The sequence below is a fragment of the Bufo bufo genome, chromosome 6 (genome assembly GCF_905171765.1).
Source record: "Bufo bufo chromosome 6, aBufBuf1.1, whole genome shotgun sequence".
Classification (NCBI taxonomy): domain Eukaryota; kingdom Metazoa; phylum Chordata; class Amphibia; order Anura; family Bufonidae; genus Bufo; species Bufo bufo.
Window position 1 is genome coordinate 74,248,373 of NC_053394.1, and position 20,711 is coordinate 74,269,083.

Here is a 20,711-nt window from a genome sequence, read left to right on the forward strand (position 1 = left end):
AGGCTTTCGAGCCTATACAGCTTGGAGTAAGACAACATGCATAAAGAGGATGATGTGGTCAAAATACTCATTTGCCTAATAATTCTGCACGCAGTGTATGCTACGATAGGATAGATCTCAAACAACGCTGACGTCTGAGAAAACCCTGGCATCTGTAGTACCTCCGTGGGCCACGAGCCGGCGAACCAATGTGAGCCAAATATGGCAGCGAAACCTACCGAGGCAGCCGCAATCTGAAAATACGTGTAGGGAATCGATGGTAGCCCTCGGAACAAACATGGAAATGCCATTCCACCGACTGAGAAATCTGTCCCAAATGAACAGATCTGCCCGGGCGTTGGCATTAAGATGCACTGATGCGTCCAAATCACTGGTTACTTGCAGTAAGACTAACAATCTTGAAATAAACGATCTACCCTGAGGAATAATCCTCATGGCAAAGTTTAACATGCCCAACAGAGACTGTAACTCTCTCTTGGTGCAAACCTGAGAAATGACCAAGGAACGCATACCTGACTTGATCCTGTCGAGTTTGTCTTGGGGCAGACTAGCCGACATGTCGCGTGAATTTAAGGAGATCCCTAAAAACGTGATAACTTGCGCAGGCCCTTCTGTCTTGTGGTCAGCCACCGGAATGTTTAACTCCTTGAAAACTTGCAAAAGAAGTCAACAGGCGCCTGTGAGGGACTTTCAATCAACAGAAAATCGTCAAGGTAATGAATGATGTTCTGGCAACCCCGTACTTCCAACAAAATCCACTCCAGCGCCTGCGCTAATTTGTCAAACAGACTGGGGCTGCTTTTGGAACCAAACGTCAATTTGGTGGCGAAATAATATACATCTCTCCATTTGATACCATGCCACTGCCAGAGAGATGGGCTAATAGGCAGCAATTTGAACGCATCAGATATATCTGCTTTGGACAGCCAAGCACCCTTACCTGTCTGGAGAATGACCTGAATAGCCTGGTCCACAGAAGTATATAAATTCCTCTTGGGGGCGGAGCCAACTGAGCATGGTGGAAGACGTGTGAGCTCTGAGCTCCTCACCATACCACCCGATCTAAAGCTTTTATATAGCCCTGACCGACATAAATATGGGCAAATCTAACAAGGAGAGAGGTGGAGAGGTCGTGCAGGCGACAAAGTCAATGAAATCGCATGGAGATCTTGACAAATACCGCTACAAGAGGACGGCGTCTCCTGCAGCCAGAGGGAAGATGGCGGCGGCGGAGGACAACGATGCAGCCCTGGACATAGATTCAGATGACGCAAGCTCCTGCGCTCCCTCAGATCTGCCTGACGAACCGGATCCCGCTCCGATCACCAGAGCTTTCCTGCAGAGGTCTCTACAGCAGTCCTTAGCTCAAGTCCTATCCCCTGTGTTAACGGAGCTGGCGGTCATCAGAACGGAGGTAACTCATGTGGGGCAGAGAGTGGAAGCGCTGGAGGAATTTCAAGCGACTGTGGTACAACACAGCAAGGGCTTACAAACCCATGTGAAATCATTAGGCTCCCAGGTGGACCGTATATACCTTCACTTAGAAGATCAAGAGAATAGGGGGAGAAGGAAAAATGTAAGGATAAGAGGTGTTCCAGAATCGGTGGCGGCAGAAGCATTGCTGGACAGTGTTAAACAGATATTCGCCATACTTGTGGGAGCAGAGCGGGCCGAAAATATCATTATTGAAAGGGCGCACAGGGCGCTTAGGCCTAAGCCTGCTGCAAGTGAGCCGCCTAGAGATATCATTTGTGCCTTACTGAATTACCTCGATACATCTGCAGTGCTCAAAGCGGCAAGGGAAAGAGAAGAGGTTGCTTTTGAGGGGAACAAAATCCTGTTCTTTCAGGACCTGGCAGCAAGCACGCTAGCTAAAAGGAAGGCATTGAAACCCCTCACGGCAGTATTGAGAGAGAGGAGGCTGCCCATGAGGTGGCTTTTTCCGTTCGGTTTGAGTACCACTGTTAACGGCCGGCAAATTGTGGTGCGCCATCCAGATGAACTTACCAAGGTATGGGAGGCCCTGGAGATTTCTCCCCTGGATATCCCTTCCTGGCTCCCTTCAGCTAATATGGAGAAGCTGCCCAAGCTTTCTGGCCCTTTACCCTGGAAAGATACGCCTAAGCACAAGAATTCAAAGAAGAAACCGCTGACAGGGGACTGAATTGAAGTCTCCTAATGCTGGAGGTGGAAGTTTTGCCTCTCTCATGGTAGTCACTTGCTCCAGAGAGAGCCTTTGTTTATCTACTTACTTATGTATGTGCTCTTTAGTAAGAGATATTTAAAGTTGTCACAGTTTAAAATGTTCAGGTTCAATTATTGCTAGCAAACTAGTCAGATGCTTAGTTTGATATGCCTTGGTACTGAGAGAGTAGCTTAGCCTTTGTAATATTACCACAGGCCTCAGTGCATGTGGAACAGCATACTCTTGACCCATACATTTGATAAGAGTTCTGAACTCTTGAAGTGTTGTAGTTAATCGGTCAGTTTTACTGAAATTATATAAGAGGTCGGGTGAGTGGTTCATCTAGATTTTTCTAGAAGTCTTTACCTATGTCCCCTCCCCCAATCTCTTATTCTCAAAATGTAATTACACCATTGCGCTGTATAGCGCCTATAGGACTGGGAAGTCCTTTCATTCTGTTTATATGTGTTTTTTATGTCTTTATGTCCTTTTACTTTACTTTCTTGAGTCAAGTCTATAGGTTCGCTGATACTAATGAGAAGTCTGGTCTAGATACCAGGTATTCCGGATATGACGCACATTACACTTTATTCACTTAATGTGAATGGAATGAACATTCCGCAGAAACGTAGCCAAGTTTACCACACACTTAGAAAAGAAAACCCTGATATTGTGTTTCTACAAGAAACACATTACAGACATGACCATGTTCCCAATATGTCCAGTAAACATTTTCCAGATTGGCATCATGCCACACACTCTTCGGCATCTAGAGGTGTCTATATTGGTTTTAGTAAGAATATCCCTTTTCAGTTAACAGCAAAATTAATTGATCCCAACGGCAGGTTTCTATTTATTAAGAGAAAAGGTCTCAAACTCAATGGTTACCCTTGCAGCTATATATGCACCAAACAAGGGTCAAATTAAGTGGCTGATACAAGCTCTAGATTCTCTGAAAATGTTCTCTGAAGGGATTTTAGTACTAGGAGGGGATTTCAATCTTGCACTAGATCATGGGATGGACTCCACATCTGCCACGACCCAGTTATCGGGAAGACAGAAGCGTAGATTGCAGATAACTCTGGCAGATATGGGCCTATCTGATGTGTGGAGATTGACTCACCCAGAGGAGAAGGACTTCACCTTTTTCTCTAAAGTGCACGGTTCCTACCAGCGCATTGATTATATATTTTTATCTAATACTGTTATCCCCATGGTTAGAGAAGCCACCATAGGGTCGATCACAATATCGGATCATGCCCCAGTGAGCCTGAAGTTAGTATTGAATAGCATGCCTGCAAGGTCCTGGTCATGGAGGCTCAATTCAACCCTTTTGGAGGAGAATGAACATAAAGATAGGGTTAGGAAGGTAATCCTAGACTATTTTAGCTTAAATGAAACCCCTCAGATGTCATGCCCGATATTGTGGGAGGCCCACAAAGCTGTAGTAAGGGGAGAGTTTATCAGTATAGGCTCCAAAGTTAAAAGACAAAGAACAAAGTTGATAAACTCTCTGCTTTTGCAGATTTCCACACTGGAAAAACTACATAAAAAGGCGCGGACAATTGAAGTTTTAAATCAGCTAAAATCCCTAAGGTCTCAGCTAAAAGACAAGTTGAACATTAAATCTGCTAAAATATTACAGGCTTTGCGTTTCAAATACTACTCACACGGGGATAAGAGCTCTAAATTGATGTCGAACCTGCTAAAGGCACAGAGGAATAAGTCCTTTATTCAAATAATTAAATCAAAAGAAGGCCATAGATTAACGGCTACACCAGCTATAGCGAAAGAATTCTGCAGGTTCTATACTTCACTATATAATCTGGAAGGGGAAAGAGGGCCCAAAACTAGGGATAGTACGTTGCTGCAAAATAACATAGATGCTTTTCTGAAATCTATTGATGTGCCTGCCTTGTCTGCCGGTGATAGAACAGATCTACTGAAGCCATTCACTGAGGAGGAGGTTGCCAAGGTTCTCAATAGCATCCCATCTGGGAAAAGCCCAGGATCAGACGGTTTTCCTATAGTGTACTATAAGAAATTTGCGGAAATACTGATCCCACATTTCATCCAAGATGTGTAATTCCCTCCTCGGTGGTTCGACCCTCCCCTCGCAGGCCCAGGAAGCGACTATCACTATCATTCACAAGGAAGGGAAAGATCCGGAAGCGTGTGGTAGCTATCGCCCAATCTCACTCCTTAACACAGATTTAAAATGGTGGGCTAAATTGCTAAGTCATCGTATAGCAGGTTTGCTGCCTGGGTTGGTGGGGGAGGAGCAAGTTGGGTTTGTACCTGGCAGAGAAGGCAGGCACAATGTTAGCCGAGTGGTTAATGCAGTTTGCTATGCTAAAAAGAAAAACATGCCTTTAATATTGCTAGGGACAGATGCTGAAAAGGCTTTCGATAGGGTTGGTTGGCCTTTCATGCGTAGTACCTTATTGGCGTTTGGCTTCCCTGATACATTTGTCAGAGCAATTTTCTCCCTGTACTCAGCTCCCACAGCCCGTATTTTAGTCAATGGTACATTGTCTGACCCCTTCATTATTAAGAACGGTACTAGGCAGGGATGTCCCCTCTCCCCATCTCTATTTATATTAGTCCTAGAAACACTTCTGCTGAAGTTCAGGCAGGATCCCAGTATCAGGGGAATCAGAGTCAGGAGTGATATGCAGAAAATGGCAGCATTTGCTGACGACTTGCTGCTATTAGTCACCAACCCTATCGAAGCAATGAAGCAAATATTAGACACCTTTAAAGCCTTCGGGGAGATTTCCAATTTTAAAATTAACATGGAAAAGTCTGAAGCCATTGGAGTCTCACTACCCCCTTCCCAAATGAAAAAGATAAGAGGAATGACCCCCTTTAAGTGGCCCTCTACTGCGATTAAATACTTGGGAGTCATGATCCCAGCCAATCCTTCTCAGCTGTTCCAGCTTAATTACACTCCGTTATTAACAAAAGTGCAAACGTTCCTGAATAAATCCCTATTACCCAGAATTTCATGGTTAGGACGGAAAAACGTATTAACCTCATACATCCTACCCCAAATACTTTATATGTTTCGCTCCCTCCCAATAACAATACCCAGATCATTCCTGAACAGATTGAGATCTATTATGGGGAAATTTCTATGGGGTAACAAAAAAGCTAGATTACCTCACTCTCTACTTATAAGGAAGAAGAGACATGGGGGAATTTCTTTGCCAGATATCTCCGCCTATGTTCAGGCTATCCATCTAGAGAGATGGTTGACTTTAACTAGTACTGGGGATAATCCTCTACATGTACGCTTTGAAAGAGAGGTATTGGGGAAAAATAGTACACATTTGCTATGGCACAAACCTCCAACTTTAAACCCTCAGGAACTTATAAGTGTTATAACTAAAAGTACTATTAAAGAGTGTCAGAAGTCATCAGCGTTAAACTTAAGCAAAGGAGATCTATCCCCCATTACTCCTCTCAATATATTGCCCTATGTCCTTTCAGATAGAATTATAGAAGCCAATCCGGTGTGGGAATCTGTATCAGAGCTCAAAGTAGGGGACCTTTTGAAACTGCCTCTCACCACTGATATCTTTGAATCTTTCAGAGGGGAGCCACCTAGAGTAGGATCAGATATTCAAAAATGGGACTTTGAAGTAACATGTAAGAAGTTTATATTATCTAAAAACCACTCGAAGATAGATCCATCTTGGTTAGAGACTATGGTTCTATTGCCAAAATTGCCAACTAAAACTTTATCCTTAATATACAGACAGATTCTAGAGAAAAGAGGAGACAATCCGCCCACTTACCTTAAAGAATGGGAGAAGGAACTAGGGATAAGTCTTGATGAACCTAACAGAGCCTTTATTCTGTCACATTCACATGGTTTCTCCAGATGTGTCAGAGTGCAGGAGAACTCACTTAAAACCTTAACCAGATGGTACCGTACACCTGAATTTCTCCGAAAAATCCACTTAATCAGCTCTAGTGAATGCTGGAGATGTATGGAGGATGTGGGTAGCATTTCCCATATATGGTGGCATTGTCATAAAATTAGAAAGTTTTGGGATTCAGTGGAGGAGACTATGAATAGGATCTGTTCAGGAAACTTGTCACTTACTGCCCCCCTAGTTCTGTTGTGGAGGCCAAAGGGCAATTTTACTCCTAATAAAAATAATCTACAGACACATATGATAACAGCCGCCAAGTTATTGGTTCCAGCTTTATGGAGAACTACAGAACCGCCTAGTATACCATGTGGTATGAGAAAATGAATCACCTATGCAGAATGGAGGAATTGTCCAGTTGGGAGTCTCACAACAGACAGGGGTTTTTGAAAACTTGGCAACCTTGGTTGTCGCACATGGTTACTCAACAGGAACAGAGATGCTGAGTTACCGCCATCCGGAAAGTGTTGGAGGAGCAGAACTCCTGTCAACCCAGAGGGGAACCAATCTGAATGTAAGAATAGGATCTATCTTAACATGTGTCTCAAGATATAGTTACAGTTTTTGCGGAAGGAAAACAGGTCTATAACACACTTTTTCTGGTATATAGACTTCAGAATGCGGCTGATTAGGTTTAGAGAGTGAACCATCTCGACTCTTAGGTTTTAGGTTTTATCTAAAGATTTTGTTTTAAGGTCCAATTTTTTGTTATGTTTATTATTTTATGTTCATTAAAGTGGGAAATCCATTGTATGGAACCTGCAATCTCGCAATGCATGATAAGTTAGGTTTGCGAACCACTTGTTATCTTTGGATAGAGGTTATACTTGTGACTTGCACTAATTTGCCATTTAGACCAGTTGCACTGGTCATGCCTTTTTCCTAAATATTCAAAAAGTATATGTGATATTATGCTTTATTGTTGTAAACTTTAATAAAAAGAGAATGTTTAAAAAAAAAAGAAAATTCCTCTGACGGAATCAACGAATTGAGACTTGGGACATGAGAAGAATGAGGAGCAGACAAGTCATAAATCAATCGAAATTTATTCGAATATTTACCCTGCACGACCCCCACTGGGCTCACCCTCCATGTGTGAAAAGGAGGGGACTGAAAAGGACCTATGACGAAGCCCTTGTCCAGCTCACTCGCCAACAGTTCGTCCACCAGACCAGCATGTTTGGAAGCAGACTGAAGATTAGGGCATTCAAAAGTCTGCTGTGGCAAGGTGATGAGCCCAGTGTGGAATCCCCGGGAAAACCCTTCCTCCAGGAATGCCTGGAACGGCTGAACCGGGTGAAACCGCAGCAGCTGGTCTAATAATTCCACGTCCACCCGGCTCAGTCATGCCGACTTCAAGGTGCAGACCATGACCGGATGTGCCCTGAAACACGTGGCACAGACGTGCAGTAGCCTACACTGGCTGAAATTGCAAATGGCATAATTAAAATTGTTGCACAGCTGGGCTTTTCCTAAGAAGTGAATCGGTCTTCCTAGTTTGTCATACTGAGTTGACAGCTGACTAGGACCCGGGTTGATCCCACCTCTGGAAGTACTGGGAACAGCTGTAAGGTCAGCCAATGTACACCAAGTGGTAGTATGGGCAGGAGACTGACATGTGGCGCACACCGGGGATTTTAAACTGGCAAAGTGCCTGCAAAACAGCTCCATGTCAATGTTGCTCCAGTTTGTGACTACCTGAAACTGGGCCCAAATGGCTGCCGCTTTGGCCGAGAAGGACCTATGATAGTCATAGAATGCTGAACCCCCGTACTTGTGTGCCAAATCCACCACCCTGTAAAGGTAAGTGTCCAGCTCTTCTCTTCTGTTGGGGCTGGCGGAACACAACACGTCTCTGAACAGGCTGAAGGCCAGGACGAATTCAGCCAGTGACAGTTTACGACTGAGCCTGGGGTCCTTGGTTTTGAGCACCACCGACACCTCGCTACAGCCAAAGGATTTGTTTTCTGCAACGTCATGGGATGCTATTAACAAGGATGCCAGGTTGACATCCTTGCCCTCCAAGATATCCCTTTTGATGCTAGACCTAACAAAATAAACTGGCGCAACTGAAGGTACCCCCCCCCCCGCCCTGTGACAGGTTGGTTGTTGGTAATAAATTAGGCGTAGTACCTGCCACCACAGCCGGAGGTGCTGCGCCACTGGCTGGCCCAACTACTAGGGGGGGGGGGGTCATGACCTGCTCCATCACCTCCATCCGGGTTTGTAAATCCTGGATGGAATTCGTGAGCGTGTTCAACACCGCATGAATCTGCACCAACGAGGTGTTGTCACAGCGTGATACGAACGAACGAGAAGCCGACGAGGTTGACAGGGAGTATGATAGTCGTTTCCACTGACATATAAGGCGAACCCGAGTTTTTAAATCTGCGACGTGACAGATCAATTAAAAATGGATACTGCGGGCTAACGAACCTACAGACGTGGTAGGTGATGTATTTAAGTATAGGAATTGTGGAAAACAGACCGTATGACGTATGACACTAGTCTACGAGATATGAGACAGCATGTGCCTGTCTGTCGTGCGAGAGTGTGGTTGCACTAGCGAATGAACCTATCCTAGTGGTGTATGCATGAAGTTTGGTGGAAAAAATGTATTTTTTTTTTTTTCTTAAAGTTTTTATATATATATTTTTTTTATATATATACGTCAAAAAGCTAACTGATGTGAGGAACTATCGGCTAAGGTAAGTATGTACTGTATGTCAAAAATGCAAAATGGTGTGCACAACCTGATAAACACATGCAATCAACCCCCAGAATGGCACCAGGACCCAGCTGCCAGAGCCCAGCCAAGCAATGCCCAGGTGACACGCAGCCCCACACATGAACTAAGAAAAAGCCATTAAATGTGCGGCATGTGCTGAGCAGACATGAGCCAGACGTGTGGCAATGCTGCCCCCTGGTGCCATGTCCCGAACCACATGTGAGAGATCGCAATGAGGAGAAGTGATCCTTCAGTGCACCCCCCATCCCCCCCCCCCCCCCCCTCTGCCTCGCTCCCTGCTATCCTCCCTCACCTTCCCACACTTAGTAAAACCAACCAGTGATCCTGAAAGTAACTCCTGAAAGATTCTGGCTGAATAAAGAGTTACCACCCGGCGTTTCAAATCTCCGTCTCGTGGGGACGCTTGATGATGACGTCACTGACCCGGAAGTAGCGTGGACGTCCGAATCAGCCGATGTGATGCCTGTGTGAGCCGGACCGCTTAAGAAGGTACCGGCTCCTCCCACAAATCCAGGCTAGCCAACAGCTAGCCTTCAAACTTAATTGTGTGGGTGTAACATGAAAAAATTTGGAAAAGTTCAAGGGGCATGAATAATTTTTCAAGACACTGTATATGTATATATGCACAGCAACCTGTCACAGCTCTACATTCAGGAATAGAGCAACTCATAATTGTAAGTCTGCTATATTCTTCCATGTCTCTTATTAGACAAATGGCAGAAAGTTTGGGGAGTAAATGATTATGGCCAGTAGGAGAAGGTCTGTCTAAAAGCCCTAATGGGACAGTACCACCTAACAGCACTTGTTGGGAGAACAGGACCATTGCTTAGTAATGTGTCCACAATATAAAGTAATGTCTTGTTTATTGACATGAACAATCCTGACATTATTATATTCAGCTTATTTGTACTGCAGATAGAAAAATATCATCAAGCTGAATGCAGAAGCTGAAACGTTTTCCAGGACTGAGAAGAAACTGCGTCTTCGGATCATAAGGACCATGTATTAAGCTACATCTTGTACATAGAAAACGTATGGAAGAAACATCTCTGTGTAAACCAGTCTGATTTCAGTAAAAAAATACTGTAACTGCTGAATCGGTTGTGTGCGCTGTTCTTCTCTACAAATACATTTATATTGTATTAAATTGAACATGTATGGTGATCACAAATCCATGGAGCTTCCTATTACTACCTGTATGTCCCTATAGAGGTCTGCACATTTTACATGCACATAATGATACTGGCATCGCCTGAAATTTGGGTTTCATCTGGTCTTATAAAATCCTGCTATCCTGCTTTACAGAGTCACACTGCCCTGCCCTTCCTGGGTGTCAGTGCTGCGCTGCCTCTGCACTTTCTGCCTCTGCAATAAAGCGATTGGGACGCAACGGTAAATAGGAATGGGACTGGATAAAAAAAAGTGATTATTTTAATGCCACCCCCCCAATCCAGGACTCTTTCCAGGACTTTACTTTCACCCCACAGTAAGTGTATGGGTGTTGGGGGAGATGTAGCTATAAGGGGTACCCCAGTACGACACTGTGAGCATATCTGTTCAATACCACTGGAATCTCAGAAAACCCCTTTAACAAATGCATTAATTAAAAAAAATTAAGTCAAAATGCGTACATATAAAAGCAATATCAAATTTTAACATGTATCACTGCTAAATTCTGGCCATCAATATACTGTAGAATGATGTGGAACAGTCATATTTGGGATGTGGTAAAGGAAAGACATTTACCATAGGGATGGTGCACAGAAGAAGAATTGTGCTCTCTTGCAACGCTGATCTGTCCAGCAACTTATTTCTGAACGAAAAGTAGATCAAGGGCTTCGTGTTTCTATTCCTTAAGAAAAGAGAAAGGAAAGAGAAATTACAATATTTACTTATTGTCAGGCACGTCCAAAAAAAACTGACTATGGACACACAGGGGGAATGTATTAAGATTGGTGTCAGTCTTAATAAGAACCCTCAATGGTGCACCAGAATTATTCAAGGGAATGTGTCCCATCATATCTTCATATAAACCCATCTCACATAGCAGATGTGTACTTGTCAGCACATTCTAATGCTTTTGCCACCATCTCGATCTGATCCCCCTACTCTGTGAAATCAGCCTTTAATAACATGCAGATTATCCCTAAGTGCCAAGAAGGCGTTGCCGTTGCACCAGAGGCTCCACTCATCTTCTTTCCCAGCTGCGTCCCCACCAGAGCCAGACAGTGAAGACTTACTCATGATTGGCCCTGAATTTTCACGGCAGGATGTTCAGCACATCCGCAGTTCATGTCTGGTTATTGCCGGGCAGATGCGCAGACAAATGTCTGCCCGGTGATCTCCAGCCATGTACTGCGCGCGCACCTAACATGCTGCAGCGAGTCTTCAGTGCCAGGCGTCAGTACGTCCTTAACAGCCTGGATCTGTCAGTCATAGCGGTGGGGCCGCAGCCTGGAAGATAATGAGCGGAGCCTTTGGGTGCAATAGCAATTCTCTCTTTGCACCAAACGGGTTAATTTGCATATTATTAAAACGCTGATTTCCCTGAATTGGGGGAACGGATTGATATGTGAGAAAGAGCATTAGAATGTACTGACAAGCACAAATCTACCATGTGAGATGGATTTATATAAAGATATTCGGCGACAGATTCCCCTTAAGTGGCACAAGTCTTAATAGTTTTGGCACATCTTAGGTGAACGGAGAGCCAACCAGTTTTTACTGGTGTGGGACTTCTGAAAACAGTTGTGCAAATTACTCGGCAATTTTTTGAACTCCCACAAAAGCAGGTCGCGCATGTGCGGTATGTTCCCCTTTACCTCAGGGTCCCCGCTCTGGAGACAGGAGTGGGTCCCAGAGGTGGGACCAAAACCTATCTGATGCTGATGACATATCTTAGTGATATGCCATCAATGTCTCAGATGGGCCAACCCCTTTAATGTGCAATAATTTAGGAGAACATGTATCTTAATCCTTGAAGAGCGCGTCCCAGGGCTCTCAGTGAAGAGTACAATATATTTGTGATAAGCAGGCCCCCTTTACTGTCCAGTAGCTGACTGACAGCTTTTTGCCTATAGACAGTAATAAGGAGAAATCTGTCAATCAGTAGCTGAAGGGCCGGGGGAGTGTGCATAATATGAATATATCGGACTTATAGTTGGCAGTGCTGGCCATGTTCTGCAGTGATTAAAGGGGAGTTACCATCTGGGATATTGATGGCATATGGCTAGGATATGCCATCAATTTCAGATAGGAACAGGTTTCAGAGTTGGTACCTGCACCTATCTCCAGAATGGGGCCCCTGAGGTTAAGAAGAGTGCACCACGCATGCATGGCTTGTTCTTCATTCACTGCTATGGGACCTCCAAAAGTAACTGAGCAACTGCACTTAGCTATTTTCGGAAGACCCGTTGCGGTGAATAGACAGCAAGCCACACAAACGTGGCCACCTCTCCATTCACCACTATACTATGCATTGGAAAAGGAAAAACTAAAATTTTATATGGACATAAATATTCAGACTTTGTTTTCACACTTAAAATTTTGCTTCCCATATCTCTTGGTCCAGGTTACTTTAGTTCACCTCTGGTAAATTCAGTTGACTGAATATAATTTGGATATGATTTGGAAAGACACTGTCTATATAAGGTCTCAAAGCTGACAATGGCCATCGGAGCAAAAACCAAGCCATGAAGGGGAAAGAACTGCTTGTAGACCTCAGAAACATGATTGTGTGGACCCACAGACCTGGAGAAGAGTACAAAACATGCCTGCCCCACTGAAAGTTCCCAAGAGCACAGTGGGAATCCATTATTCTTAAATTGAAGAAGTTTGGAGCAACTAGGCCTCTTCCTAGAGGTGGCTTCACCACCAAACTAAGTAATCGGAAGAGAAGGGCCTTGGTAAGAGAGGTGACCAAGAACCCAATGGTCACTCTGGCTGTGCTCCAAAGATCCTGTGTGCAGACATTTGCAGGTTAACCATCACTGCAGCATCCCACAAATCTGGGCTTTATGGCACAGTGCCCAGGAAGAAGCCTCTCCTCAGTAAAAAACTGAGCTTGCCAAAAAGCACCTGAGACTTTGAGAAACAAGATTTTCTGGTCTGATGAAACCAAGATTAAATGTTCCTGACCTCAATTCTAGGTGTCATTTCATGGAGGAAAGGCATTACTTATCACCTGCCCAATACCATCCCTAAAGTAAAGCATGGTGGTAGCAGCATCATGCTGTGTAGGTGTTTTTCTGCGGCTAAGACAAGGAGACGGGTCATGGTTAGGGAAAAGCTGAATAGAGCAAAGTAAGATATTCTTAAAGCAGTTATCGCATGATTAATGTAAAAAATGAAAATGACACATAATATATTACATGGCAATCTTTTTCTAACATACTTAGAACCAGCCCTGTACATGGATCCAAAGATCTCCCCATTCATTGCTCCAATTGCTCTGCCAGTATTATGGTAAAAAAAACTTAAAAAAACATAAAGACGTCACACTAACGCACTGTGAGGACTATCATAGTCACAAAACCAGGTAATCAACTTATTTCCACACCACTCACAACACGTATGTCCTATATTAGTACACCTGCACAATTCTCATTATCATTAAAACACTCTCCACCTTTATTTTTATTGTTTCTTATTTTTATTTCTATTTTTATTTCTATTTTTATTTCTATTTTTATTTTAATTTTTATATTTATTTTTATTTTTATTTTCATTTACATATTCTTTCATTTTTTTATGTTTTTTTCAACCCACACTAAAGTTCCCATATGACATCAATAACACCACCTGGACGGAATTTTGCATATATGCTATGGGACTCCCCTTATTACTCATGAGATGAATCTCCAAAAAAAACACAAGAAAAACGCACATAAAAAAACACAACTATTAAAACACCAAAGCTCTCTGAATTAAAATGATATCATAAGTTCACCTCGACACTCACATCATACCAAATAACCCATCTCAATATTCTCTCAAAAAAGAAAAAAACTGAAAAAAAAAAAAAAAAGACGCTCTCTGAACAAAATCCACCCCGGATCTTAGAAATTGTCGGGTGCCACTATAAAACATCCTGGGAATCCTGGACAGATTACCACTGATGAAGAAGTCAGCTCTAGACTTCGAAACGCGTTTGGTTAATCTGCATACAGACAACTAACTGACATTGTCTTGGAAGCGCTTCCAACCAAGAAGGATCTCCCAGGAGCACCCACTTGTCCGCGAACGCCAGAAGCCCGCGCAATACCGGCGCTCATTCAACGCCATACACGTGGGACGCCGCTCAGAGAAAGGCCCGCTCGATCAAGGTGAATACACGGGAACATCCACTTCAACATCAGCGACAGTCTCTTCAAAGAGAAAGGAGACCGGTGAGCGACGAGACCCAGAGCAGACATCGAGAAAGGTAACACAGGCCAGCACATTGTACCCGGGTGGGACGCCGCCCGATCCTGGCCTGTAATCTACAGTACACACCAATCTTTTTGTACAACACGATGGTCTGTGAATTCCGTTGATTTTCTCACCCGTGAACGGCTAGTACCATCTGCTCTAGACCGCAGCACCTTTTACCTTAGGCTCCATTCACACGTCCGTAAAATGTGTCCGCATCCGTTCCGCAATTTTGCGGAACGGGTGCGGACCCATTCATTCTCTATGGGGACGGAATGGATGCGGACAGCACACAGTGTGCTGTCTGCAGCCGCAATTGTGGAGCGCGGCCCCGATTTTGGGTCCGCAGCTCCGCAAAAAGATAGAGCATGTCCTATTCGAGTCCGCAGCTTGCGGACAAGAATAGGCATTTCTATGGGGGTGACGGGCTGGTGTGTTGCGGACCCTCAATTTGCGGGTCCGCAACACACCACGGACGTGTGAATGTATCCTTACTGTGTAACTGTCTACGGAATAAACCGATCGGGAGGAGACTCTGACTATTAACAGTAACTGCAACAAAGTAGCCAGGAAAGCACTATACACCAACAGCTATATCCTGCGATCCTTTAGAACATTATCAACTGCCATCTACAGTTCATCAGCATTTTGAATCACTCCTAACGTTTGCCACAAAGCCGAGATCACCTACATAGCGTCACCTTACCCTCATTTTTATCGCTCACTATTACCTCTATTTTTATTCACATTTTTTATTTTTTCAATTTATTTTCTCAATTTTTTATACAATGTTTTAATAGTATACAATACAATTCCTTTATTATCTCTTCACCTCTATTATACAGGTGAGACTTTTAGTCCTCATTGGACACTCTGGACTGACCACCACCAGGTCTTTTTACCAACTATTTTTAGTATAATAAATTCAGCTTTTTTCCTATATTTGAGTGCCGGTCTACACTTTCATTCAGATTTATAGTAAGCTGGCAGCTCAAGAGGAGTGTCCTTTCTGTTGCAGCTGAAGGGGCATGTCCACTTTACTGCAGCTCTCTCCCTATTACAGCTCAGGCAGTTGAAGGATGAAACTGAGCACGTGCGTCCATGTTAGCAACAAAAAAAAAATAAGAAAAGCAAACAGCAGGTGGCGTTATACTGATATATTGTACTGAATAACTCAGTGGTTATACTAGGGGTGGGCGATATAGACGATATAGGCGATATAAATTTGTGCCACGATATGGATTTTGAGCATATCGCCTATATCGTCGGACCGCGATATGATCGCGCTATCTGCGCGCACCATCTTCTCCTGAGCCGGCACACTGGGCACAGTGGAGAAGGAGAGAGTCCCTCCCTCCCCACTGTGCGCGGCTGCCGCTGACCACCAATGACAAGAGGAGGAGGGGAGGGACTGACAGTAAATCATTGAGTTTTCACGATCTCAGTGAGCGCGTGAAAACTCAAATCCGATGGTATATTCTAACCCCCAGGCGTTCCCATGGTGACAGGGACGCTTGCCTGGGGGTTAGAATATACAGGGCCACGCCGCTGACAGTAGAACATTTAAGAACTAATCAGTAACTTTAACTTTATTCATTGGTGATCTCTTTACTGTACACTGCGTGCAGAATTATTAGGCAAATGAGTATTTTGACCACATCATCCTCTTTATGCATGTTGTCTTACTCCAAGCTGTATAGGCTCGAAAGCCTACTACCAATTAAGCATATTAGGTGATGTGCATCTCTGTAATGAGAAGGGGTGTGGTCTAATGACATCAACACCCTATATCAGGTGTGCATAATTATTAGGCAACTTCCTTTCCTTTGGCAAAATGGGTCAAAAGAAGGACTTGACAGGCTCAGAAAAGTCAAAAATAGTGAGATATCTTGCAGAGGGATGCAGCACTCTTAAAATTGCAAAGCTTCTGAAGCGTGATCATCGAACAATCAAGCGTTTCATTCAAAATAGTCAACAGGGTCGCAAGAAGCGTGTGGAAAAACCAAGGCTCAAAATAACTGCCCATGAACTGAGAAAAGTCAAGCGTGCAGCTGCCAAGATGCCTCTTGCCACCAGTTTGGCCATATTTCAGAGCTGCAACATCACTGGAGTGCCCAAAAGCACAAGGTGTGCAATACTCAGAGACATGGCCAAGGTAAGAAAGGCTGAAAGACGACCACCACTGAACAAGACACACAAGCTGAAACGTCAAGACTGGGCCAAGAAATATCTCAAGACTGATTTTTCTAAGGTTTTATGGACTGATGAAATGAGAGGGGGTCTTGATGGGCCAGATGGATGGGCCCGTGGCTGGATTGGTAAAGGGCAGAGAGCTCCAGTCCGACTCAGACGCCAGCAAGGTGGAGGTGGAGTACTGGTTTGGGCTGGTATCATCAAAGATGAGCTTGTGGGGCCTTTTCGGGTTGAGGATGGAGTCAAGCTCAACTCCCAGTCCTACTGCCAGTTTCTGGAAGACACCTTCTTCAAGCAGTGGTACAGGAAGAAGTCTGCATCCTTCAAGAAAAACATGATTTTCATGCAGGACAATGCTCCATCACACGCGTCCAAGTACTCCACAGCGTGGCTGGCAAGAAAGGGTATAAAAGAAGAAAATCTAATGACATGGCCTCCTTGTTCACCTGATCTGAACCCCATTGAGCACCTGTGGTCCATCATCAAATGTGAGATTTACAAGGAGGGAAAACAGTACACCTCTCTGAACAGTGTCTGGGAGGCTGTGGTTGCTGCTGCACGCAATGTTGATGGTGAACAGATCAAAACACTGACAGAATCCATGGATGGCAGGCTTTTGAGTGTCCTTGCAAAGAAAGGTGGCTATATTGGTCACTGATTTGTTTTTGTTTTGTTTTTGAATGTCAGAAATGTATATTTGTGAATGTTGAGATGTTATATTGGTTTCACTGGTAAAAATAAATAATTTAAATGGGTATATATTTGTTTTTTGTTAAGTTGCCTAATAATTATGCACAGTAATAGTCACCTGCACACACAGATATCCCCCTAAAATAGCTAAAACTAAAAACAAACTAAAAACTACTTCCAAAAATATTCAGCTTTGATATTGAGTTTTTTGGGTTCATTGAGAACATGGTTGTTGTTCAATAATAAAATGAATCCTCAAAAATACAACTTGCCTAATAATTCTGCACTCCCTGTATACCTTACTAGGTCTTAGCTCCGGTAACAGCAGGCAGTGCGGGCGGGCGGCGCTCACTCACTGACGTCACGCGCCTGCTCCTCCCACTAGGCGGCGCAGGCGCGTGACGTCAGTGAGCGCCGCCCCCCGCACTGCCTGCTGTTATCGGAGCTAAGACCTAGTAAGGTATACAGTAAAGAGATCACCAATGAATAAAGTTAAAGTTACTGATTAGTTTTTAAATGTATTCCTGTGAGCGTCGGGGGGGGGGGGATCTGTGGATAGCACCGTTTGGGGGGGGGGATCTGTGGATGGCACCGTTTAGGGGGGGGGGATCTGTGGATGGCACCGTTTAGGGGAGGGGGGGATCTGTGGATGGCACCGTATGGGGGGGGGGGAGATCTGTGGATGGCACCGTATGGGGGGGGGAGATCTGTGGATGGCACCGTTTAGGGGGGGGATCTGTGGATGGCACTGTTTAGGGGAGGGGGGATCTGTGGATGGCACCGTTTAGGGGAGGGGGGGATCTGTGGATGGCACCGTTTAGGGGAGGGGGGGATCTGTGGATGGCACCGTTTAGGGGGGGATCTGTGGATGGCACCGTTTAGGGGAGGGGGGGATCTGTGGATGGCACCGTTTAGGGGAGGGGGGGATCTGTGGATGGCACCGTTTAGGGGAGGGGGGGATCTGTGGATGGCACCGTTTAGGGGAGGGGGGGGATCTGTGGATGGCACCGTTTAGGGGAGGGGGGGATCTGTGGATGGCACCATTTAGGGGAGGGGGATCAGCTCCCTGCTGTTGTGTGCACAAAGCACAGGGCAGCAGGGAGAGTGTAAAGTCCTATTCACCCTAATAGAGCTCTATTAGGGTGAATATGACAAGGGTTCTACGTTCTAGCCCTTAAGGAGACTAATAGTTATTAAATAAAAAGTAAAAAAAAGTTTAAACACGCCCCCCCCAAATATAGAAAACAATATATCGCAATATATATCGCATATCGCACATGCTTAAAATTATATCGCAATATAGATTTTAGGCCATATCGCCCACCCCTAGGTTATACTACATTTTTTATTACATGCAATTACAAAAGTATTCAGATCTAGGTGCTGGTTTGAAAACTGTAGAATATTTCTTGTGGGACAAGCCCTTTAGTGAAAACCTGATCCAGAGTGCTCTGGACCTCAGACTTGGACTAAGGTTCACCTTTTAATAAGACAATGACCTTAAGCACACAGCCAAGACAACACATGAGTGGCTTAGGGACAACTGTGTGAATGTCCTTGAATGGCCCAGTCAGAGCCCTGACTTCAACCAAGTCAGACATCTCCGGAGAAAACGGTTGTCCATTGATGGTCCTCATCCAACCTGGCACAACTTGAGAGGATGTGCAGATAAGAATGGCAGAAAATCCCCAAATCCAGGTGTGCAAAGCTTGTGGCATCATACCCAAGAAGACTTGAGGCTGTATTCACTGCCAAAGGTGCTTCAACTAATGCAGCGGGCCGGTCCTGAGTTAGGGGTCTCTACTAAAGTGTAATGTGAGTTAGAGTTTTAGAGTTTTTGTTGTGACACCAGTTGCATTTCAGCAACGAGGGACTAAGTCCCCCTATGTAGAAGGTGATGGTGGAACCCAGGTGTAGGAATGCCAGAGTGGTGTAAGGGCTGCCTATAGTGTCCCTTTAGGTACAGCTTTGCACTTGTCACAGTGCTCCTACCTGGATATCTGGGAACCCCAAGCGAGGTTGTCCCCAGCAGTGATAATAGGGTGAATAGTTGAGGAAATTGCAGAATAAATGGAGTCCAGACTTGTATTGAAGTAGTTAACAGCTTTACTTGGCATAAACTTTCATCAGGGAACCATCTTCCAACTTTATCTTGGTTATGAGCAGATTTTTGCATTAATACTGGCAGACAAACACATTCAGCTTTCCTACATCTGTACTATCTCAGCTCTGCAATGCTGGCTGGATTAAATAGGAACTTTTTCCTTTTTGCTGCAGGCTGCAACTTAGCTTTCTGTAGTCTGACTCTGTCTTTCTCTTGATCTGTATCTTTCTCTTTATCTTTGTCTTTATTCAGGGAATCTTTCTTCCTGGCTTTGGAGTCATTCAGCTTTGGCCTCTGGGTCCAACAGAGCAGACAGGCTCTGCTGGCTGGAACACAGCATCCCCCTTGCAGGGGGTGCTCTGTAACTAAATTCTGCAGGCTGGTCCGACAGGAACGAGGGCCTGCTCCTTCATCGAGGAGGGGATCCTCTAGACTCGACCTCTCCCCAAGAAGGGGTAGGTTAGACTACCCTTCAGTAACTAGAACTCCTCCCTCCCTATAGAGGGCCAGAATGGATAGAAGGTTCCATTCTAGGGGAACTAGCTCTGCCATTGTTGCCGCCATCTGCTGGTAAACCAGGCACATTACACTTTAACATAACATTACAGGGAAATATAAGTATACATTGCGCAGGAAATTGAATAAATATACATGATGACACAGGATCACACAGAGGAGATATTAGAGGGGCACAAAAAGGTAGTAATGCCACTGTAGTAATGCCACAAATCGAGCCGGCCAGCGCATGCACAGTTCAAAAATTATGCCCGGCTGACTGCGGGAGCCCAATATGGGATCGTGCAGTCACAAGCGGCACACTGCGCAGGCGCCAGACTGGCACGATCCCAAGGAATGGTAAATATGTAAATCATAGTCAGGAGTGGTCTGGGAAAAGGCGGGCATTGCTTGACTTGAAGCAAGGAGGCCGCTGCCCCCTTGACTTCAAGCACACTGCAAACAGAGCGCTCAGGGAGATTAAAAAAGCGTTTTTCTGAAGTATGGATTAACTAATTTCTGTCTCACACACATGATCAGTTACAGACTGGGGGCTGCTATAAGGTAATGCTGGCAGTTTTATATCAATTTTGGAGGTGACAGGTTCCCTTTAACCCCTTAAGGACGCAGGGCGTACCGGTACGCCCTATTTCCTGAGTCCTTAAGGACTTAGGGCGTACTAGTACGTCCAAACTTTAAATCGCAATTCCGGTGCCGCGGGGGTTAATCGGAACGGGATGCCAGCTGAAATCATTCAGCCGGCATCCTGTCACAACCCCAGGGGGGGTCATGTGACCCCCCGTATCGGCGATCGCCGCAAACCGCAGGTCAATTCAGACCTGCGCTTTCTGCAGTTTCTGATCCCCGCGGGGATCAGAAACTTTAGTGTCCCTAAAATATCGATTTTGCACCCCCCCTGCACCCCTGCATGATTTTTTGCCGGCGGGT

General features: G+C 44.8%; 1 protein-coding gene across 1 annotated transcript in view; it reads right to left on the reverse strand.

Annotated features, from left to right (window-relative positions):
- MYPN (myopalladin) overlaps positions 1-20,081 on the reverse strand; it is a 155,784-nt gene extending 135,703 nt beyond the window's left edge. The window contains 2 exon segments of the mRNA XM_040436148.1: positions 10,619-10,724; positions 20,077-20,081. Coding sequence (XP_040292082.1) covers positions 10,619-10,621 — 3 coding nt within the window. The 5' untranslated portion in view covers positions 10,622-10,724; positions 20,077-20,081.
- Between the last annotated feature and the right edge of the window lie 630 nt (positions 20,082-20,711).